The 24211-nt window shown below is 41.0% G+C and overlaps 1 protein-coding gene across 1 annotated transcript; it reads right to left on the reverse strand.

The window, feature by feature from the left end:
- Positions 1-3172: 3172 nt before the first annotated feature.
- Positions 3173-11336, reverse strand: RAB39B (RAB39B, member RAS oncogene family). Its single transcript, XM_003421744.4, has 2 exons — positions 10942-11336; positions 3173-7378 (listed from the first exon to the last, which is right to left on the reverse strand). The coding sequence occupies exons 1-2, from the start codon at positions 11154-11156 to the stop codon at positions 6952-6954; spliced, it is 642 nt and encodes a 213-aa protein (XP_003421792.1). The 5' UTR covers positions 11157-11336; the 3' UTR covers positions 3173-6951.
- Between the last annotated feature and the right edge of the window lie 12875 nt (positions 11337-24211).

The following is a 24211-nucleotide window of genomic DNA, read 5'->3' on the forward strand; positions in this document are numbered from 1 at the left end:
CTCTAGACAGGAGATGCCAACGCAGTCTCAAGTGTCCACCTGATATTATTTGCTCACTCTTCATCAGCATCTCTCTCCCACCCACTGTCCAGTCCCTTTCATGTCTGATGAATTGTCTTCGGGGATGGTTCCCGTCCTGTGCCAACAGAAGGTTTGGGGACCATGACCGCCGGGATTCCTCTAGTCACATCCAGACCATTAAGTATGGTCTTTTTATCAGAACTTGGGGTCTGCATCCCACTGATCTCTTGCTCCCTCAGGGGTTATCTATTGTGCTCCCTGTCAGGGCAGTCGTCGATTGTGGCCGGGCACCAACTAGTTCTTCTGTTCTCAGGATGATGTAGGTATCTGGTTCATGTGGCCCTCTCTGTCTCTTGGGCTCTTAGTTGTCGTGTGACCTTGGTGTTCTTCATTCTCCTTTGCTCCAGGTGGGTTGAGACCAGTTGATGCATCTTAGATGGCCGCTTGTTAGCTTTTAAGACCCCAGATGCCACATTTCAAAGTGGGATGCAGAATGTTTTCATAATAGAATTATTTTGCCAATTGACTTAGAAGTCCCCTTAAACCGTGGTTCCCAAACCTCCGCCCTTGCTCCGCTGACCTTTGAAGTATTCAGTTTATCCCGGAAGCTTCTTTGCTTTTGGTCCAGTCCAGTCCAGTTGAGCTGACCTTCATGTATTGAGTGTTGTCCTTCCCTTCACCTAAAGCAGTTCTTTTCAGCTAATTAATCAGTAAAAAAACCCTCTCCCTCCCTCCCTCCCTCTCCCCCTCGTAACCACAAAAGTATGTGTTCTTCTCAGTTTATACTATTTCTCAAGATCTTATAATAGTGGTCTTATACAATATTTGTCCTTTTGCCTCTGACTGATTTTGCTCAGCATAATGCCTTCCAGATTCCTCCATGTTATGAAATGTTTGACAGATTCGTCACTGTTCTTTATCGATGCGTAGTATTCCATTGTGTGAATATACCACAATTTATTTACCCATTCATCCGTAGATGGACACCTTAGTTGCTTCCAGCTTTTTGCTATTGTAAACAGAGCTGCAATAAACATGGGTGTGCATATATCTGTTTGTGTGAAGGCTCTTGTTTCTCTATGGTATATTCCGAGGAGTGGGATTTCGGGGTTGTATGGTAGTTCTATTTCTAACTGTTTAAGATAACGCCAGATAGATTTCCAAAGTGGTTGTATCATTTTACATTCCCACCAGCAGTGTATAAGAGTTCCAATCTCTCCGCAGCCTCTCCAACATTTATTTTGTGTTTTTTGGATTAATGCCAGCCTTGTTGGAGTGAGATGGAATCTCATCGTAGTTTTAATCTGCATTTCTCTAATGGCTAATGATCGAGAGCATTTTCTCATGTATCTGTTAGCTGCCTGAATATCTTCTTTAGTGAAGTGTGTGTTCATATCCTTTGCCCACTTCTTGATTGGGTTGTTTGTCTTTTTGTGGTTGACTGGGTGGTGGAGAAACTGGACTGACATGACAGCAACAGCAACATAGGGCAGGTGTGAACAAGAGAATGAACCTACTCAGGTTGATTGAGGCCTAAAACAAAAATATCAACATACTTCATAGGACTGTGGGAAAAGCTGGAGGATTGGAGACAGGCCTGGAATACTGAGGGTGTGGCAATAGGACTGAGGGTGGGGCTAAAGAGGACTGGGGCAGTGTTGAAGGACTGAGGGTGGGGCTAGAGGATTGAGGGCGGGGTTGCATGACTGAGGACTGGGCTGGAAGAAAGGAGGCTTTCATAGAGGACAGACTGTGGGGCTGGAGGATTGAGGGTGAGTCTGGAGTATTGAGGGTGGGGCATAAAAGGACTAGGGGCAGTGTTGGAGGACTGAGAACATGGCTAGTGGAATGAGGGTGGGCCTGGACTGTTGAGGTTTGCTACTGATGGCAGGACTGAGGGCTATGCTGGAAGACTGTGGGTGGGCTGGAGGACTGGGGGTGTGCTCAGAGGAATGGGGAGGGGGATGGAGGACTGAGGGTGGAAATTTTGTATTGTGAAGGTACATGGAAAACTCATTGTCAGTAGCCCTGTCCTACAGGTTGGAGGAATAAGATGAATAAGATTCTTGCTTTCGTGAAACTCACAGCTGGAGAGTTAGGCAGAGGCCAGATCATGCAGGACCTTGTAGCTGTGATAAGAAATATATGGTTTATTTAGATTTTATTTTAATATGATGAGAAACCATTGGGGGTTTTAAGCAGGGTAATGGCTTAATCTGATTTCTGCCTTGAAAAGATCACGCTGGCTGTTGAGAATGTATCATGGGGGTGTGAACAAGAGCAGAAGTAGGGAGACCAAGTAGGGAGATATTGAAGTTGTCCAGGTAAGAGTTGATAGTGGCCTGGACAAAGGTGATAGCAATGGAGATGGAGAAAAATGGAAGACTTGGCAGTGTTTTGAAGATAGAGCTGACAGTGCTTGATGATGGATTTGATGTGAAAGGTGAGTGGTAGTGAGGAAGTAAAGATAACTCTTAAGTTTCTGTGTTGAGCAAGGTGGTGAGTGGTGGTGTCATTTACAGAGATGAGAAAGACGGGGTGGAAGGAATACATTTTGATAGATGTTGATTTCAGTATTGGATATGTTAAGTTTGAGGAATTTGTGGATGTGTTTACCAGGCAAGTAGGCTGTATTACTATAACACCCAGAAGACTGGGCTGAAATCACTCATGAAGTCATTGGAGTAGGTAAGATTGCATATGGAGAGGGTGGTGAGAAGGGAATTGGGCCTCTGAGGGAACTGAGAATACCAACTTCCTGAGAGGCTTGGTATAGGCAGAATTCATTCTATCTACACTATGCTGGCAAAGGTCACTCATGCATTCGTGCTCTCTCAAATTCTACGGATACCTTTTAATCCTTATCTTTTGGAACCCACTGCTGCATTGTGATACTATTGTCCACTCTTCCTGTCAGACTGTACTCGCCAGGTTTTCCACTCTCTCCTTCTAAATTTCCTTTCCCTTTTTTGGACACCATAAACTTTGTTGTTCCCCAGGGGGGAAGACTAAAGAGTTAGACTCTAGATCAAGCTGTCAGAAACAACTTCTGGGGCCATCTTCTCTAGGGAAGCTGTTCTAGAACTTGATGGAGGTGAAGGAGCAATCCATGCAGATATCTCAAAAAGGAATATTCTAGACAGAGGGAAGAGCAAGTGCAAAGGCCCTGAGATGGAAATGTGCTTGGTGTATATGAAAACCAAAAAATAAAAGAGAAAAAAGTTGTCGTTTACTGAGGAGGGGAAAGCTACAGAAGGAACAGATTTGGTGAGGAGAATTAGGAGCCTGGTTTGGGACATGTTAAATTTGTGATGCAAATGGAGATGTTTGTTGGGCAGTTGGTTATGATGGTCTAGAGTCTGTGGGAGAGAGACAACCTGGAGATACAAATTTACGACTTATTGGCTTATAGATGGTATTTACAGCCATGGGACTGAATGAGGTCGCAAAGGGAATATAAATGAGGAAAAGATGATTGAGGGCTGAGCACTGGGGAGTCTTTTAAGGAGAAGGGAGTGACGGACTGTGTCTAATGCCGTTGATGGTCAAAGAAGAAGGCTGAGAAATGACCACTGGATTTAGCAATGTGGACATCATTGGTGACCTTAACAAGAACATTTCTGTGGAGTGGTGTGAGCAAGAGCCTGATAAGAGAGCGTTCAAGAGAGAATGAAAGCACAATTGGAGACAAAGAGTATGGACTTTTGAGTTTTGCTATAAAGGAGAGTGGAGAAATGGGGTGCTAGGATTCGTTATTGTTACATTGTTCATTTTTCCTTCCTTCTTTTCTTCCTCCTCTCCTCCCTCCCTTCCATTCATTCATAACTATAAAAGTGATAAAGCTGTGTGGAGCTCAGCCTACCTATGCCCAGACCCAAACTCAAACATCTTCCCCTTCTTTTCCTTCCCCCAAATATGTACTATGAACACTAGGCAACGGGATGAACAAATGTGCTCCAATCTTAGCCCCACAAGCTGAAGTGATCCTGACACAAACAGCACACCATTGTAGAATTTGAAAAAGCTGAGGTAATTTAGCCTGGAGAAAAGAAGACTTTCCTGGGAAGACAACAGTTATAGTCAACTACCTGGTGACAGAATTAAGATCCTTCAGTAAAAGTTGCAATGATGCAAATTTAGCCTTAACCAAACTAACTTTTCCTAATATTGAATTGTGCTGCTCAGGAAATAGTGAGGCCTCTGTGACTTTCAACATGATCATCGTCTAACTTTAAAAAATGGTATTCTCTTTCTGGCTTTGAATACTGTTGTGCATAGTAAATATCGTATATTAGTGATCTCCTTTGTAGTAGCTGATATGCTGTAGTGCCAGACTTTGGAAATAGCTACAACACACACTTGGAATCTGACAGTCACGTAATCAACCATTTTACTAAACACAAGCATGTTTTCATTCACATACAGCTAAGTAAAGCATTTTTTTTCACATATCGTTATAACGCGCAACAAAGTGAGGAAAAGTATACAGTACATTTTATTCTGGAATATGAGACAATCTAATCCAACATGCAGTTGTGGTCTTTGTTACAAGTTAATCTTTTCTTTACCTAAGTAGTAAAATAGCTTCTAAAGCTTCATCCTTAGTATTATATTAACACCTGATTTTTTCACACTTATTTTCTAAAACCCACTTATTGCAGTGACAACAGCACTGGATTCTACTAAAATGATTTTTAAAGTTTGTGGAACTTGTTTAATCAATTAGGGTCAGCCACCTCTGCTGGATCTATGCTGTGTATTTTTAAACCTGCCTAAAAAATGTAAGGAATGGGAAAAGTATACACATGATATATTTTAGTCAAGAAAACCATAGAGAAGTTTTGTTTCTATCCTTTTTTGAACTGACAGAATCCAGTCAACTGTCATTTATCCACTGGATAATCTTGCTTTCAGAATCTTCTAAACATAATTAAGTATAGTAGTTGATGACATTTTCTGTTAACCCAATTTGCCATCTTTTATTTGTCTTCTACACCCATGAAGCTGGCAACTTAATTACCCTGTCCAGGCCAAATGGTGTGAAATGAATGTGAAGATGACGATTAGTTCACTTGCAGTTGGTAACTGTGAATCAGTCCAAGAAAGTTTGGTCACCCAACTTGGGGCACAGGCGGCAGGATAGTTTTCCATCATTGTCATTATTTGGCTTCTTTATTCTGGCTGAAGGAAATTCCTAAACTTTCAGTCACATTCATACTAAAGTTCAATACTATCTCTCAGAGTAATTTGCCATTCTCAGGCTTTCCTATCACAATGGATATGAAAAACCTGACTCTAATCAGGATAGTTTTTTTTGCTGTGAAAAGTATGGCTTTTGCCTTGCTGAACTGGCTACAATCCAAAAAATAATGGAATTTTTCAAACTAGCCATTCCAATTTTCTGAAGCAGTTATCTGTTCACGTGAGAATTAAGAGCTGACTCTCTAGGGCAGACAGGAACCCAGTGTACATATTCGGCAAACAGGTGGCCAGGGTCATCGTAAGGTGAGTATTTTATCCCCAACCCACTCATTGCTGTATTTGGTTCCTTTCAATAAAATGTTCGTTGTGTTTCAGTGATAAGAACACTTATAAAAGTGCCCACACAATTCCAATGTGTTTTCAGTTGTGCAATGACTCACTTGTTCAAAGCCCTCTTATCAATAATACCTGAATGGGCCTTACCTTTGATTCATCCCCAGGTTCTCTCAGGATTATAGCTGAGTTGCAATCAATAAGAAAAACATATCCTATCACATAGAGAATATTTATTTATAGTCATATCTCTTCCAAAGCAAACAATTTAAAAAATAGTTTGTTCATCTGACAGCAAGATGATGCAGTGAAAAGAACAGAAACTAGGAGTCAAGATCTTGAGCTTGGCCAAGCAAGTCTCCTGGCTCTTAGCTGACCCACCTGTAAAATGGGGCTAGTAACCTCAGAGGCCTGTTGTGATGATAAAATAAGGTAACGCACGTGAGATTGCGATGTAAACTGTAAAGAGTAAGATTTACAGCACCTCCTCTTTAGCAGGTACTCAGTACACAGTTGATGAAAGAAGGTTTGTCTCAGGGCTATTTTCAGAGGCAATCCCTGTGTTGTTGCTGCCAGGTGCCTAAAGAAGCAGGCAGGCTGTGTACTCCCAGATTGCAGTCGCCAATGCAGTGAAACCTCAGGCGCGACCAGAGGGGAAGAATGTATGGCATTTAGGTTACAGTGTTTCTCCCTTCTACTTATACAGTAATTTGCATGGGACAATTTTTTTCCTCTTTCAGGTGGTTATTCTATTCCAAGAGTGAACACTTGCTTGAATTATATGTAACAGTGTGTAAACGGCCTCCCTTTTCCTATTGGCATCATTTTTACTAGTACCCTAGAACTTGAAAGGGCCTCGGCAAATAGGTAGTCCATGCCCCTTATTTTATAGGTGACTGTTTGGAAGCTAATTGGTATCTTTCAGCCAAACCCAGCACACGTATATTATGTAGGTTATTCTCAGTGAATAGGTTGACGTTATAGTCGTTTTTAGTTATAGTATTGTTTCCAATGTGATACTTTCCCCCTCCTTTACATAGTTCTTTATGTTTGAGACCTATTAATGAGCTGAAATGCCAACAAACAGTTGTCCTGCCTGTAGGTGTATTTTTCTGGGGCCTAGCTCCCCAAACCCTAGCGCCTTAATATGTGGTCCACAAAGGGCACACAGGGCCACTGCCCAACAAGGGCCAAAAAACAGTCCCTCATAGTGCTCAGGTCCTACCATCCACCCACACACAGGCCTGTCAGAGTCTCCCCTGGGAAGGAGTCTCACTTGGCATTCTGTTGGTATCCAAATGGAGTTTGAGTTCTCTTAGTCACACAAGGATTCTATTTGCTTCAATTACTTTTAAGTTCAGGCGGGAGAGCATGTTTTAGAACTAAGAGGCCTGACTAGCACAAACATCTCCTCTCTGATTTGACAACCTCTTCTGACGAGTGAACTACGTTTGGTACAAATCCACTCTTTACCCCTTCCCAGCCCTCCTGGATTGTAATCTCCCCCCTTTTCACCAGCTCATATATGTCTCTTGTCAGGTCTGTGAAGGCTTTCTCCACATTAATGGCATCTCGGGCAGACGTTTCAATGTACTTCATACCGTATGCAGCAGCCAGTTTCTCTGCCTCGTGTCGAGTCACTTGCCTCTGTGTATCCAGGTCACACTTGTGACCCACCAGAACAAATACAATTTGGTAGGGCTGAACATGTACTTTGGTCTCTTCTAACCATTCATGGACATTCTGGAAGGACCTGCGGTTGGTAATGTCAAATAAAAGAAGACCACCTACTGAGTTCCTGTAGTAGGCTCGAGTGATGGATCTAAAACACAAGAAAGAAGTAAAGAATAAAGGCCACGCCAAAACCTTTGCACTTCATTTAACTCAGATAATGTATTCTGGTGTTTCTGGTTATTGACACAGTCCTTTAGTTAAACTGATTTTCTTTTTTAAACAAGGGAGTGTAGTCATTTCACAAGAAGAATGATACGTGAGTTTCCAACTGGGCAAAACTTTGAGATGGCATCTTCTAGAAGTGAATGTTCATGGACCTACAGGCATTTTTTTTTCTTGATTTGACACTAGAAAATGACCCCGGGAGATTATTTAGTTCTATTTCCTGCCTTCAGGCAGAACCACAACTAACTGTCCCATTCCCAAATCCAAATAATTGACAGATACCTCCTCTTCTACAACATACTTAAGTCACAGGGATACCATGGAGAAAGTGAAACAATTGATATTAAAGTATTCTGTGACCTGGAGAGTTTAGCACAAATGCTAGTAGCTGAGACAGGATATTTTTAAAACAAAAATAACTTTATGATAGCTAACAAAAAAATATTTATAAGTATACAGGTATCTTGCAATATACCCCATTTTTTCCATTTATCATTGTCATGTTTCTTTCTTTCTATTACTCTTATTTTAATCTAACAAGGGTCCTCAACTCTTCTGCGAAGAGAAACACAATTTTTTTGGTAATTGTCCAAGGCATGTGATAAATAGGAAAGGAAGGTATGGTGAAGAGTTCAGGTGCACTGACTGCAAAGGCCTTGAGGGAAGTGGGGGAGGACAGCACTCTCAGCCCTACTTCCTGACACCTTTCAGAGAGAGGCCCATTCAGCAGCAACCATCTGGGAAAACTACCAGCACACCTGATTCTACTGGAACTTACTAGAGTCTTCCTCACACGTAAATAATTCTCTTAACAATGGCCATATTCCTATTTGTTAACCATAATTTTCTGATGCAGCGTGGTCCATTTTTGTTGGTTAGCTTCATAGGCTGATGTCTTAACATTACACCTTTGTGCTATGCTGAGATGATAAAAGAGATACAAGAAAGGCACACTGAAGGGAATAAACTGTAGGCAGAGCATTCTTCTCTGGTGCCCGCACATGCCTGCGTGTGTGTATTAGGGATAAAATGGAGGAAGGGGGAAGTAATGCATTAGAAAGAGAACTAATGTCAAACAGATTTGGGAAGTAACAAAGTACAGTGGTAACCAGCATGGGCTTCGAAATCAAGCCAATTTGGGTTTGAACAGCAATTATGACTCATCACTAAAAAATGGAGGGCAGGTAATAGGGTTCTGGGAAAGTTAATAAATGAGAAAATGTCTAAGTATGCATGTTATAGGTTTGTGTCTCCCAAAAAGAAATGTGGGAGTCCTAGCCCCTGCACCTGTAGACATGACCCTGTTTGGAAAGGTTTTTCTTTTGTGATGTTAATGAGGCCATACCTGGGTAGGGTGGGTCCTTAACGTAATTCCTTCTGAGTGATGTCTTATGAAAAGAGCAGAATAGACACAGCGATAAGCACAGTAGGAAAACAGACACCATGTGAGGACCTGTCTATAAGCAAAGGAACACCAAGAAACTATAAGAGAGGCCCACAAAAGGAATCTACATGGCCAGGAGCCTGATTGGGACTTTTAGCCTCCAGAAATGTGAGACAACAAATTTCTGTTGAAAGCCACCCACTTGTAGTATTTTTTGTTATGGCAGCACTAGGTAACTAAGAGTGCATGTCACATACTCAGTGCAGTGCCTGGAACAGGGTAGGCAGGCAATAAAGAGTAACCGTGAGTAGCCTCCTTATCTGTTAACTGGAAATGATAACACAAGTACCTAGGATTTATTTCCAAAATAACCAAAACTTCTCCCTTAAAATGATAGTATTTATTTAAATCATTTAAATTAGAATATAGCTAAAGCCTATTAGACATTTGCCATATTTCTTAAACAGAAGAAACTTCATATATTTTACTTGATTTTATGAGCTTCATAAATATACATTATGGTATATTAGAGCTTATTAGATGTAAGAGCAAACCTTACAAATGAGTTCAAACCAGCTCTGGAGGCTGAAAGCATTTCTAGTTCCCTTATGTTTAAAGATGTGTGGTGAATGGTGGGCATACCAGAAAATTAGACATGAACAAACAAAGGTTTTGATTTGTGAAAAGCTGGATTTAAGAAATCACTAAGCATGCTTCAGATTCCTGTCAAAACTTCAGAATGCATTATTACATTGATAGTTTGGGATTATTTAGCAAAGAAGGTTGCAAAGCCCTTTCTAAGCATGGCATGAGACCCAGAGGCTTTAAAAGAAAAATGGATACATTTTCTACCTAAAAACTAAAATCTTTTGTACAGCAAAAACCATTTTTTTTGTTAAGTCAAAAGACAAATGACAAACTGTGAAAATACTTTACAACATACATGACAGAAGTGGTTTGTATTCTTAATCTAAAAAGAACTCTTACAAATCAATATGATCCAATAAATAATAAGCAATGAGTATGAACAGGCTGTTCATACAGAAAGAAATTCTAATAAACATATGAAAAGATACCTTTCTTCACTTATAATATGAGAAACGCAATCACAAGTTCAAAGTGAACCTGAACAAGGATATTGTTTGTAGAAGTGGGTAGTTGGAAACAACTTAGTAATTCTCTCTTCTCCCCACCCCTGGTCAACTAATACCTTCTATGCTCAATTACTGTTCAATAAATGATAGTAAACATGGCTGAGTCCCTTTTGATCTGGTTCCTGCTGCTTCACCCAACTTTAGCTCAAAACACTCTCTGCAAAGTTCTCTGTGTATACTCTGCTCTCTCTCATTTCTGGGTGTTTTCCTGTCTTTGCTTGGGCAATCCTACTCATCAGGCCCCTTGTTCTCCAGGTAGCCTCCCCTGTATTCATACAATCACAAATGACACATGCTACCAAATAAAAGTAAAGGGTGTAAGAAAAAATGAAATATATTCATTTCCTCACTCATTAAGGGTCAATCATTAGAGGAGGTAGAGGGCATACAAACATAAACAAGATACTCTTTTGTGTTGTTTATTTCCCTCCCTACGCTAGCACAAAAGTTCCAGGAGGGAAGGACTGTGTCTGTTTTGTTCACAGTGGCATTCTCTAGTGTGAGTTTCCCCAGAAACAAGCAAGGTGTCTAGCACATGTAGATGTTCATTTAACGTGTGCTGATTGCAAGAGGAAATCAATTTATCAATATCTGCCTTTATGTTACAATGACCTGGAACATTTTTGAAAGCATACGGCATAAGGACTGTGATTGATGAATTACATTGACCAATTCCAACTAGTTTATTAGCCACAGAGGGGCTAGTGGCTTGAAGGGGCAAGTCAGGTTGGTGGAGTTGGGGTGCACACAATACGTGTTATTGACCGGCCTTCCCTGCGAGGCCGCTTCTCTTCCTGCACCAAACTCCCCGCCAGCCGAAGCCCCCAGACCCTCGGTGTCGCCCCCAGCAGAGGACTGCGACGAGGACCGGAAATCCTCTCTCCCCAGGGGCTGTGCAGTCCCTTAGGACCCTCCCACTGCGTTCGTGGGCCCCGGCTGCACTCCCACCTGAACCTCTCTTGACCCGCGGTATCCCAGATCTGGAGCTTGATGCGTTTCCCCGGCTCGATCTCCACCAGGCGGGAGAAGAAATCCACCCCCACGGTGGGGTCCGAAACCTGGGCAAAGCGGCCTTCGGTGAAGCGGCGGATAAGGCAGGACTTGCCCACTGTGGAATCCCCGATGACAATGAGCCGGAACTGGTACAGCCAGATGGCCTCCATAGCCGCGGCTCGGCAGATCTCCTTTATCCGGGCCGGAGGCGGCGGGATGGGACGCCCCTCCGAGGCTTCGGAGATCTAGCTCGGCCGCGAGTGCATCGCTGGCCTCAGAGCCCGAGGCGAGGTAGGCCCAGGCGCCGCGAGAGCAGAGGGATGGATGCAGCGCTCGGAGAGGTGATGAAATGGCAGCAGCATCAGCACCACGCACTCTGACTCATCACTGACTACGGGGTTACTGTAATCCCCCGCGTAGACGCGACTCTCCGGAGCCGCCGTAAGTACGCCGCACTGTCTGTAAGAGGAGCGCATCCAAAAACTGCCTCGAAAATAGCGCACTCCTTTCCTTTCGAATTTCCCTCACCCACTCTATCCAATTAAAAAAATTCCTTATTGTTTTCCATTGAAACTAATGTAATAACACAAAACATGTGCAAAAAAGGGAACGTTTTTCTATGCTCACATGAACACAGAAAAGGAGCCCCGGAGACGCAAAGGTAAAGAGCTCTGCTGCTAAGCAAAAGGTCAGCGCTTAGAACCCACCCAGTGGCTACGCGGGAGAAAGACCTGGCGATCTGCTTCATAAAGATCTCAGCCTAGAAAAGCCAATGGGGCAGTTCCACTCTGTCCTTTGGGGTCGCTATGAGTTGGAATCGACTGGATGGCACACAACAACGTAAACATATATATACCCATGTATGTATTTAGTGCTGTTTGTTTTTATAGAAATTGGATCAAACCGGACCATTACTCTGACACTTGCTTTTTTTAATTAATAAAGCAGCATAGGCATCTCTCCATTTTCAACTCGTTTTCCTTTCCAATTAACAATCCTGCAATATTCTTCTAAGTATAGCCATATGTACTTTATTTCTATGAGAGAACCTGTTGCTGTCAGTCGATTCCAACTCATAACGGCCTTATAGGACATAGTAGAACTGCCCCCATAGGGTATCCAAGGAGCTGCTGGTGGATTCAAATTGCTGACCTTTTGGTTAGCAGCTCTAAATCACTGTGCCACTAGTGCCCCTTCTATGACATAGTCTTTTTTTTTTTAAGTCCAGAGTATGAGTATCTTAAATCAAATGGATATGGGCATACTACTTTCCAAAAATGTTTATCAGTTTAAATGTGTGAGAGTGCCGCTTTCCTGCATTCGTTCAAGCATTTTATCTTTTTTATTTCTTGCCGATCTGATGTAGTTAAAAAAAAAAAAAAGACATTTCATTGCTTTGTTTTACATTTCCCCAGCTACTAATGAGGTTCAATGCCTTTTCTTGTGGATTAACCATTTTCTTTTCCTCTCCTGGGAATTCTCTCTTCATATCCTTTGTCTTTATTATTTTTTTTATCTAATCCTTTATTGAATATACTAAGTATGAATCTAGGAAAATTGGAAATCATCAAAAATGAAATGGAATGCATAAACATTGATATCCTAGGCATAAGTGAGCTGAAATGGACGGGTACTGGTCATTTTGAACCAAACAATCATATGGTATACTATGCTGGGAATGATAACTTGAAGAGGGATGGTATTGCATTCCTTGCCCTAAAGAACATTTCAAGATCCATCCTGAAGTACAGCACTGTCAGTGATAGGATAATATCCATACACCTACAAGGAAGACCAGTTAATACGACCATTATTCAAATTTAAGCACCAACCACTAGGACCAAAGACGAAGAAATAGAAGATATTTATCAGCTGCTTCAGGCTGAAATTGATCGAACATGGAATCAAGATGCATTGATAATCACTGGCGATTGGAATGCAGAAGTTGGAAACAAAGAAGAAGGACCAGTAGTTGGAAAATATGGCCTTGGTGATAGAAACAATGCCAGACATTGAACGATGGTATTTTGCAAGACCAATGACTTTTTCATTGCAAATACCTTCTTTCACCAACATAAACAGCGACTATACACATGGACCTTGCCAGATGGAACACACAGAAATCAAACTGACTACATCTGTGGAAAGACACAATGGAAAAGCTCAATACCATCAGTCAGAACAAGGCCAGGGGCCGACTGTGGAACAGACTCATATGCAAGTTCAAACTCAAATGGAAGAAAATCAGAGCAAGTCTACGAGAGCCAAAACATGACCTTGAGTATATCACACCTGAATTTAGAGACCATCTCAACAATAGATTTGACACATTGAATATTAGCAACCGAAGACCAGACGAGTTGTGGAATGACATCAAGGACATCATCCATGAAGAAAGCAAGAGGTCACTGAAAAGACAGGAAAGAAAGAAAAGACCAAGATGGATATCAGAGGAGACTCTGAAACTTGCTCTCAAATGTCAAGCAGCTAAAGCAAAAGGAAGAAATGATGAAGTAAAAGAGCTGAACGGAAGATTTCAAAGGGCAGCTCGAGAAGACAAAGTAAGGTATTATAATGATATGTGCAAAGAGCTGGAAATGGAAAACCAAAGGGAAGAACATGCTCAGTGTTTCTCAAGCTGAAAGAACTGAAGAAAAAATTCAAGCCCCAAGTTGCAATAGTGAAGGATTCTATGGGAGGAAATATTAAACGACGCAGGAAACATCAAAAGAAGATGGAAGAAATACACAGAGTTACTGTACCAAAAAACAATTGGTTGACGTACAGCCATTCCAAGAGGTAGTATATGATCAATAACTAATGGTACTGAAGGAAGAGGTCCAAGCTGCACTGAAGGCATTGGTGGGAAACAAGGCTCCAGGAGCTGACAGAATACCAATTGAGATGTTTCAACAAATGGACGCAGTGCTGGAAGCTTTACTGCTTGGAAATCATCAAAAATGAAACAGAACACATAAACATCAATATACTAGGCATTAGTGAGTTGAAATGGACAGGTATTGGCCACGTTGGATCAGACATTTATATGGTCTACTATGCTGGGAACAACAAATTGAAGAGGAATGTCGTCACATTCATCATCAAAAAGAACATTTCAATATCTATCCTGAAGTACAACCCTGGCAGTTATAGGATAATAATGGTACACCTACAAGGAAGAACTGTTAACTCCACTTTCAAATTTCTGCACAATCATTAAAGCCAAAGATGAGAAGATTTAAGATTTTTATCAACTTCTGCCATCTGAAATTTATCAAATATGCAATCAAGATGTATAGATCGTTACTGGTGATTGGAATGCCAAAGTGGAAACAAAGAAGAAGGATTAGTAGTTGGAAAATATGGCCCTGGTGATAAAAATGTTGTGGGAGACTGCATGATAGAGCTTTACAAGACTAATGACTTCTTCGTTGCAAAAACCTCTTTTTCAGCCACATAAATGGTGACTATACACATGGACCATGCCAGATGGAATACACAGGAATCAAATCGACTACATCTGTGGAAAGACACGATGTTTTTTTGTTTTGTTTTGTTTCGGGTGCCGTTAAGATGCTTCTGACTCATAGAGACCCTGTGTACAACAGGAGGAAACACTGCCCAGTCCTGCACCACCCTCATGATCCTTGTTATGCCGGAGCTCATTGTTGCAGCCACTGTATCAATCCATCTCATTGAGGGTCTTCCTCTTTTTTGCTGACCCTCTACTTTGCCAGGCATGATGTCCTTCCCCACGGACTCATCCCTCCTGATAACATGCCCAAAGTATTTGAGATGAAGTCTTGCCGTCTTTGTTTCTAAGGAGCATTCTGGCTGTACTTCTTCCAAGATGGATTTTTTACTTTGGCAGCCCATGTATTCTTAGCCAGCATCATAATTCAAAGGCATCGTTATTTTTTCTTCGGTCTTCCTTACTCATTGCCCACCTTTTGCATGCATATGAGGTGATAGAAAACATCATGGTTTGGGTCAGGCACACCTTAGTCCTTAAAGTGACATCTTTTTTTTTTTTTAAACAATCTAAACAGGTCTTTTGCAGCAGATTTGCCCAATGTGATGCGTCTTTTGATTTCTTGAGTGCTGCTTCCATGGGTGTTTATGATTGTGGATCCAAGTGAAATGAAACCCTTGACAACTTCAATCATTTCTCCATTTATCGTGACGTTGCTCATTGGTCCAGTTGTGAGGATTTTTGTTTTCTTTATGTTGAGGTGTAATCCATACTGAAGGCTGTGGTCTTTGATCTTCATCAGCAAGTGCTTCAAGTCCTCTTCATTTTCAGCAAGCAAGGTTGTGTCATCTGCATAACGCAGGTTGCTAATAAGTCTCCCTCCAACCCTGATGCCCTGTTCTTTTTCATATAGTCCAGCTTCGCGGGTTATTTGCTAGCATACAGATTGAATAAGTATGATGAAAGGATTCAACCCTGACCCACACCTTTCCTGACTTTAAACCAATCAGCATCCCCTTGTTCTGTTAAAACGACGGCCTCTTGATCTACATACAGGTTCCTCATGAGCACAATTAAGTGTTCTGGAATTCCCATTCTTCGAAATGTTATCCATAATTTGTTATCATCCACACAGTTGAATGCCTTTGCACAGTGAATAAAACACAGGTAAATATCTTTCTGGCATCCTCTGCTTTCATCCAGGACCCATCTGGACATTAGCAATGATATCCCTTGTTCCATGTCCTCTTCTTAATCCGGCTTGAATTTCTGACAGTTCCCTGTCGATGTACTGCTGCAATCACTTTTGAATGATCTTCAGCAAAATTTTACTTGTGTGTGATATGAATGATATTGTTCGATAATTTCCACATTATGTTGGAGCAGCCTTTCTTTGGAATGGATACAAATATGGATCTCTTCCAGTGTGTTGGCCACGTAGCTGTCTTCCAAATTTCTTCGGATAGACAAGTGAGCACTTCCAGCCCTGCATCCCTTTGTTGAACCATCTCAATTGGTATTCTCTCAATTCCCGGAGCTTTGTTTTTCACCAATGCCTTCAGTGCAGCTTGGACTTCTTCCTTCAGTACCACAGGTTCTTGATGGTCTGCTACCTCCTGAAATGGTTGAACATCAACCAGTTCTTTTTGGTACAGTGAGTCTGTGTGTTCCTTCCATCTTCTTTTGATAGTTCCTGCTTCCTTCAATATTTTGCCCATAGAATCCTTAAAAATTGCAACTCGAGGCTTGAATTTTTCCAGGTCTTTGCACATGTCATTATAATACTTTTCCTTATCTCCTCGAGCCCTCCTTTGTTCCGCTGCCATTCATAAGGTTTTCACTGGCCAATTTTTTCATTAGTAGATTGCCAGGTCCTTCTTCATAGTCTGTCTTAGTTAGTGTGGAAGCTCTGCTGAAACCTGTCCACCAAGGGTGACCTTGCTGGAATTTGAAATACCGGTGGTAAAGCTTCCAGTATGGCAGCAACATGCAAGCTACCGCAGTACTACAAACTGACAGATACATGGTGGGGCTCCTTATGTTGGGGATGGTATTAGAAACTAACATGTAGGCCCTGGGTGTGCGTATTGCCACTGGTGTATCATTGCTTCCAGGCTTTCTCAGAAGACAGAGACGATAATATATGCATGCATGCTAATCTGTGTTTATGGAGCATCAATAATAATAATTATTATTATTTTTGAGTCAATCTCTTTTTTTTATAATTTTTATTGTGCTTTAAGTGAAACTTTACAAATCAAGTCAGTCTGTCACATATAACCTTATATGCACCGTACTACATACTCCCATTTACTCTCCCCCTAATGAGTCAGACCTCTCCCTCCTTCCAGTCTCTGCTTTCGTGACCGTTTTGCCAGTTTCTAACCCTCTCTACCCTCCCATCTCCCCTCCAGACAGGAGATGCCATCACAGTCTCAAGTGTCCACCTGATACAAGTAGCTCACTCTTCATCAACATCTCTCCCCCACCCATTGTCCAGTCCCTTCCATGTCTGATGAGTTGTCTTCGGGAATGGTTCCTGTCCTGTGCCAACAGAAGGTTTCGGGACCTTGACCACCGGGATTCCTCTAGTCTCAGTCAGACCATTAAGTCTGGTCTTTTTATGAGAATTTGGGGTCTGCATCCCACTGCTCTCTTGCTCCCTCAGGGGTTCTCTGTTGTACTCCCTGTCAGGGCAGTCATCGGTTGTGGCCGGGCACCATTTAGTTCTTCTGGTCTCAGGATGATGTAAGTCTCTGGTTCATGTGGCCCTTTCTGTCTCTTGGGCTCATAGTTATTGTGTGACCTTGGTGTTCTTCATTCTCCTTTTCTCCAGGTGGGTTGAGACCAATGGATGCATCTTAGATGGCCGCTTGTTAGCATTTAAGACCCCAGACGCCACGTTTCAAAGTGGGATGCAGAATGATTTCATAATAGAATTATTTTGCCAATTGACTTAGAAGTCCCCTTAAACCATGGTCCCCAAACCCCCGCCCTTGCTGCGCTGACCTTTGAAGCATTCAGTTTATCCCGGAAACCTCTTTGCTTTTGGTCCAGTCCAGTTGACCTGACCTTCCCTGTATTGAGTATTGTCCTTCCTTTCAGCTAACCGATCAGTAAATAACCCTCTCCCACCCTCCCTCCCTCCCCCCCTCGTAACCACAAAAGAATGTGTTCTTCTCAGTTTATACTATTTCTGAAGATCTTATAATAGTGGTCTTATACAATATTTGTCCTTTTGCATCTGAATAATTTCACTCAGCATAATGCCTTCCAGGTTCCTCCATGTTATGAAATGTTCACAGATTCGTTACTGTTCTTTATCAATGTGTAGTATTCCATTGTGTGAATATACCATAATTTACTTAACCATTCATCCGTTGATGGACACCTTGGTTGCTTCCAGCTTTTTGCTTTTGTAAACAGTGCTGCAATAAACATGGGTGTGCATATATCTGTTCGTGTGAAGGCTCTTATTTCTCTAGGGTATATTCCGAGGAGTGGGATTTCTGGGTTGTATGGTAGTTTCATTTCTAACTTTTTAAGAAAATGCCAGATAGATTTCCGAAGTGGTTGTACCATTTTACATTCCCACCAGCAGTGTATAAGAGTTCCAATCTCTCCACAGCCTCTCCAACATTTATTATTTTGTGTTTTTTGGATTAATGCCAGCCTTGTTGGAGTGAGATGGAATCTCATCGTAGCTTTAATTTGCATTTCTCTAATGGCTAATGATTGAGAGCATTTTCTCATGTATCTGTTAGCTGCCTGAATATCTTCTTTAGTGAAATGTGTGTTCATATCCTTTGCCTACTTCTTGATTGGGTTGTTTGTCCTTTTGTGGTTGAGTTTTGACAGAATCATGTAGATTTTAGAGATCAGGCGCTGGTCGGAGATGTCATAGCTGAAAATTCTTTCCCAGTCTGTAGGTGGACCTTTTACTCTTTTCGTGAAGTCTTTAGATGAGCATAGCTGTTTGATTTTTAGGAGCTCCCAGTTATCTGGTTTCTCTTCGTCATTTTTAGTAATGTTTTGTATTCTGTTTATGCCTTGTATTAAGGCTCCTAACGTTGTCCCTATTCTTTCTTCCATGATCTTTATCGTTTTAGTCTTTATGTTTAGGTTTTTGATCCACTTGCAGTTAGTTTTTGTGCATGGTGTGAGGTATGGGTCCTGTTTCATTGTTTTGCAAATGGATATCCAGTTATGCCAGCACCATTTGTTAAAAAGACTATCTTTTCCCCAATTAACTGACACTGGGCCTTTTTCAAATATCAGCTGCTCATATGTGGATGGATTTTATCTGGGTTCTCAATTCTGTTCCCTTGGTCTATGTGCCTGTTGTTGTACCAATACCAGACTGTTTGACTACTGTGGCTGTATAATATGTTCTAAAATCAGGTAGAGTGAGGCCTCCCACTTTCTTCTTCTTTTTCAGTAATGCTTTACTTATCCGGGGCTTCTTTCCTTTCCATTTGAAGTTGGTGATTTGTTTCTCCATCACATTAAACAATGTCTTTGGAATTTGGATCAGAAGTGCATTGTATGTATAGATGGCTTTTGGTACAATAGACATTTTTACTATGTTAAGTCTTCCTATCCATGAGCAAGGCATGTATTTCCACTTATGTAGGTCCCTTTTAGTTTCTTGCACTAGTACTTTGTAGTTTTCTTTGTATAGGTCTTTTACATCTTTGGTAAGATCTATTCCTAAGTATTTTATCTTCATGGGGGCTACCTTGAATGGTACTGATTTGGTGATTTCCTCTTTGGTATTTTTTTTGTTGATGTAGAGGAATCCAACTGATTTTTGTGTGTTTATCTCATAACCTGATACTCTGCTGAACTCTTCTATTAGTTTCAGTAGTTTTCTGGAGGATTCCTTAGGGTTTTCTGTGTATAAGATCATGTCATCTGCAAATAGAGATAATTTTACTTCCTCCTTGCCAATCTGGATGCCCTTTATTTCTTTGTCTAGCCTAATTGCTCTGGCTAGGACCTCTAGCACAATGTTGAATAAGAGCGGTGATAAAGGGCATCCTTGTCTGGTTCCCGTTCTCAAGGTAAATGCTTTCAGGCTGTCTCCGTTTAGAGTGATGTTGGCTGTTGGCTTTGTATAGATGGCCTTTATTATGTTGAGGACTTTTCCTTCTATTCCTATTTTGCTGAGAGTTTTTATCATGAATGGGTGTTGGACTTTGTGAAATGCCTTTTCTGCATCAATTGATAAGATCATGTGGTTTTTGTCTTTTGCTTTATTTATATGGTGGATTACATTAATGGGTTTTCTAATATTAAACCAACCTTGCATACCTGGTATAAATCCCACTTGATCTTGGTGGATTTTTTTTTTTGATATGTTGTTGAATTCTATTGGCTAGAATTTTGTTGAGGATTTTTGCATCTATGTTCATGAGGGATATAGGTCTGTAATTTTCTTTTTTTTGTGGCATCTTTACCTGGTTTTGGTGTCAGGGATGTGGTGGCTTCATAGAATGAGTTAGGTAGTATTCCAACATTTTCTATGCTTTGAAATACCTTTAGTAGTAGTGGTGTTAACTCTTCTCTGAAAGTTTGGTAGAACTCTGCAGTGAAGCCATCCGGGCCAGAGCTTTTTTTTGTTGGGAGTTTTTTGATTACCTTTTCAATCTCTTTTTTTGCTGTGGGTCTATTTAGTTGTTCTACTTCTGATTGTGTTAGTTTAGGTAGGTGGTGTTTTTCTAGGAATTCATCCACTTCTTCTGGGTTTGCAATTTTTTTAGAGTACAATTTTTTGTAATAATCTGATACGATTCTTTTAATTTCAGTTGGGTCTGTTGTGATATGGCCCATCTCATTTCTTATTTGGGTTATTTGTTTCCTTTCCTGTATTTCTTTAGTCAGTCTGGCCAATGGTTTATCGATTTGGTTAATTTTTTCTAAGAACCAGTTTTTGGCTTTGTTAATTCTTTCAATTGTTTTTCTGTTCTCTAATCATTTAGTTCAGCTCTAGTTTTTATCATTTGTTTTCTTCTGGTGCCTGATGGATTCTTTTGTTGCTTGCTTTCTATTTGTTCCAGTTGCAGGGACAGTTCTCTGATTTTGACTCTTTCTTCTTTATGTATGTGTGCATTTATCGATATAAATTGACCTCTGACCACTGCTTTTGCTGTGTCCCAGAGGTTTTGATAGGAAGTGTTTTCATTCTCATTGCATTCTATAAATTTCTTTATTCCCTCCTTAATGTCTTCTATAACCCAGTCTTTTTTGAGCAGGGTATTGTTCCGTTTCCAAGTATTTGATTTGTTTTCCCTGATTTTTCTGTTATTGATTTCCACTTTTATGGCCTTATGGTTTGAGAAGATGCTTTGTAATATTTCGATGTTTTGGATTCTGCAGAGGTTTGTTTTATGACCTAATATGTGATCTCTTCTAGAGAATGTTCCATGTGCACTAGAACAAAAAGTATATTTTCCAGCTGTTGGGTGGAGTGTTCTGTATAAGTCTATGAGGTCAAGTTGGTTGATTGTAGCAATTAGGTCTTCCGTGTCTCTATTGAGCTTCTTACTGGATGTCCTGTCCTCCAAAAGTGGTGTGTTGAAGTCTCCTACTATAATTGTGGAGGTGTCTATCTCACTTTTCAGTTCTGTTAAAGTTTGTTTTATGCATCTTGCAGCCCTGTCATTGGGTGCATAAATATTTAATATGGGTATATCTTCCTGGTCAATTGTCCCTTTTATCATTATGTAGTGTCCTTCTTTATCCTTTGTGGTGGATTTAACTTTAAAGTCTATTTTGTCAGAAATTAATATTGCTGCTCCTGCTCTTTTTTGCTTGTTGTTTGCTTGATATATTTTTTCCATGTTTTGAGTTTTAGTTTGTTTGTGTCTCTAAGTGTAAGGTGTGTCTCTTGTAGGCAGCATATAGACGGATCATGTTTCTTTATCCAGTCTGAGACTCTCTGTCTCTTTATCGGTGCATTTAGTCCATTTACGTTCAGAGTAATTATAGATAAGTATGTGTTTAGTGCTGTCATTTTGATGCCTGTTTGTGTGTGTTGTTGACAATTTCATTTTTCCACTTAATTTTTTGTGCTGAGACGTTTTTCTTTGTAAATTGTGTGTTTCTCATTTTCATAGTAGTCAAATTTATGTTTGCTGAGTCATTATGTTTTTCTTGGTTTTTATTTTGAGTTATGGAATTCTTAGACCTCTTTGTGATTACCTTAATATTTACCCCTATTTTCCTAAGTAAAAACCTAACTTATATCGTCCTATATTGCCTTGTTTTCCTCTCCATATGTCAGTTCTATGCCGCCAGTATTCAGTCCCTCTTTTTGATTACTGTGGTCTTTTACATAATGACTTCAATGATTCCCTGTTTTGAGCATTTTTTTCTCTTTAAAATTAATCTTAATTTGTTTTTGTGATTTGCCCATTTGAGTTGATATCAGGATGTTCTGTTCTGTGACCTTGTGTTGTGTTGGTATCTGATATTATTGATTTTCTGACCAAACAATTTCCTTTACTATGTCTTGTAGCTTTTGTTTGGTTTTTGCAAATTCTCTAAGCTTGTGTTTATCTGTAAATGTCTTAATTTCACCTTTATATTTGAGAGAGAGTTTTGCTGGATATATGATCCTTGGCTGGCAGTTTTTCTCCTTCAGTGCTCTCTATATGTCATCCCATTGCCTTCTTGACTGCATGGTTTCTGCTGAGTAGTCTGAAGTTATTCTTATTGATTCTCCTTTGTAGGAGACCTTTCTTTTATCCTTGGCTGCTTTTAAAATTTTCTCTTTATCTTTGGTTTTGGCGAGTTTGATGATAATATGTCTTGGTGATTTTCTTTTTGGATCAATCTTATATGGGGTTTGATGAGCATCTTGGATAGATATCCTTTCGTCTTTCATGATGCCAGGGAAGTTTTCTGCCAACAGATCTTCAACTATTTTCTCTGTATTTTCTGTTATCCCTCCCTGTTGTGGGACTCCAATCACACGCAAGTTATTCTTCTTGATAGAGTCCCACATGATTCTTAGGGTTTCTTCATTTTTTTAAATTCTTTTATCTTGATTTTTTTCCAGCTATATTGGTGTCAATTCCCTGGTCCTCCAGATCCCCCACCCTGCATTCCAGTTGCTCAAGTCTGCTCCTCTGACTTCCTATTGCATTGCCTAGTTCTGTAATTTTATTGTTAATCTTTTGGATTTCTGAATGCTGTCTCTCTATGGATTCTTCCAGCTTATTAATTTTTCCACTATGTTCTTGAATAATCTTTTTGATTTCTTCCACTGATTTATCAGTGTGTTCCTTGGCTTTTTCTGTAGATTGAGGTCATCCCTGATGTCTTGAAGCATTCTGAAAATTAGTTTTTTATATTCTGCATCTGGCAATTCCAGGATTGTATCTTCGTTTGGGAAAGATTTTGATTCTTTAATTTGGGGAGTTGTAGAAGCAATCATGGTCTGCTTTTTTATGTGATTTGATATCGACTGGTGTCTCCGAGCCATCTATAAGATATTGTAATGATTTATTTTATATTTACTCACTGGGTCTTATCTTGTTTTGTTTTCTTTCAATATACGTGGATGGGCTACTAGATTGCACTTTCTTGATTGTTGTAGCCTTTGAATCACTTATGTCCTAATACCAGCTGGTTTGGGCTGTTACCAGATATATAAGCCTAAGAGTCCATTCACTATTCTTGAGTAGAATCTGATTTGGGGTTACCAAGTGTGTGGTGTAGACTGTCACCTATTCACTTATAGAAGCAGTGGTGATAGTTGTGTGCACCAGATTCTAGTAGCAGCAGGGGGTCACACTCCAGGGGGTGCAGGATACTGACAGGCTTCCCCCAAGTGCCGGTGAGGTAGGTGTGTCTCTATTCCTAAAGCACTTTGGTGGGTGGGGTCTGCAGCCATACCTTAGGCACCCAATGCATGTACCTCTACAGATTGGTAGGTGTCACTATCCTCAGACCCCTATGGCAGGAGGCTAGGTGGTTTGGGTGGAGCTTCAGCCCTCAGTTCCCCGTTGTGGGTCAGTGAGGGCTCTGTTTAATAGGTAGAGATATCAAACCTGGGAAACTTGTCTTCCCAGTAATTGGCTAAAACAATTACAGTCAGATCCCTATTAGAATTACCTTTGCATTATAATAGCCACCTTGTTTCCTGTAGGGATGAAAGCCCAAGACTGTGGATCTCATATGCTTGGCTGGAGCTGGTTCTGTATTTTTAGTCCAATTTCGGGTAGTCAGGGAAGGATTTTGGGTCCCTGGGTTTTTTGTAGCTGCTTCTCTGAGGCCAGGAGAATGGGTTAGGAAAAGACAAAAAAAAAAAAAAACTGCAGAGTACTTCACTGTCTGGCCCAGGAAATTCCAATGTTAATGAAGCCACCTGGGAAGGGGAGGGGAGGGATCAGATAGATAGGAGAGAGTAGCACCCAGGAATATAGACAAAGTTACTTGTCTTGCTTGGGATGACTGTTTTATCTGAGATTCCTGAGGGGCCTGTAGCCTGTGTGCATTGGCTGGGTCGAGATTGCCCCCGAGGGTCAGGCCCAGGTCCTGTGCTTGTGCTGTCTCAGAAGCTGTGGTCAGTTCCTCTGCTCCCAGTCCAAAGCCCAGTGCCAAGGTTCCCTGGCTGGGACGCCGCACTCCAGGCTCCAAAACCAGTTGCTGCCTCTCGGCGACTTCTCCTCCTGTCAGCAGCATCACTGAGCTGCCTGTGTGTGCTGGCTGGGCTTCCCCCGAGGTCAGTTCTGGGGGCTAGGGCCG

The sequence above is a fragment of the Loxodonta africana genome, chromosome X (assembly GCF_030014295.1).
Source record: "Loxodonta africana isolate mLoxAfr1 chromosome X, mLoxAfr1.hap2, whole genome shotgun sequence".
Taxonomy (NCBI): Eukaryota; Metazoa; Chordata; class Mammalia; order Proboscidea; family Elephantidae; genus Loxodonta; species Loxodonta africana.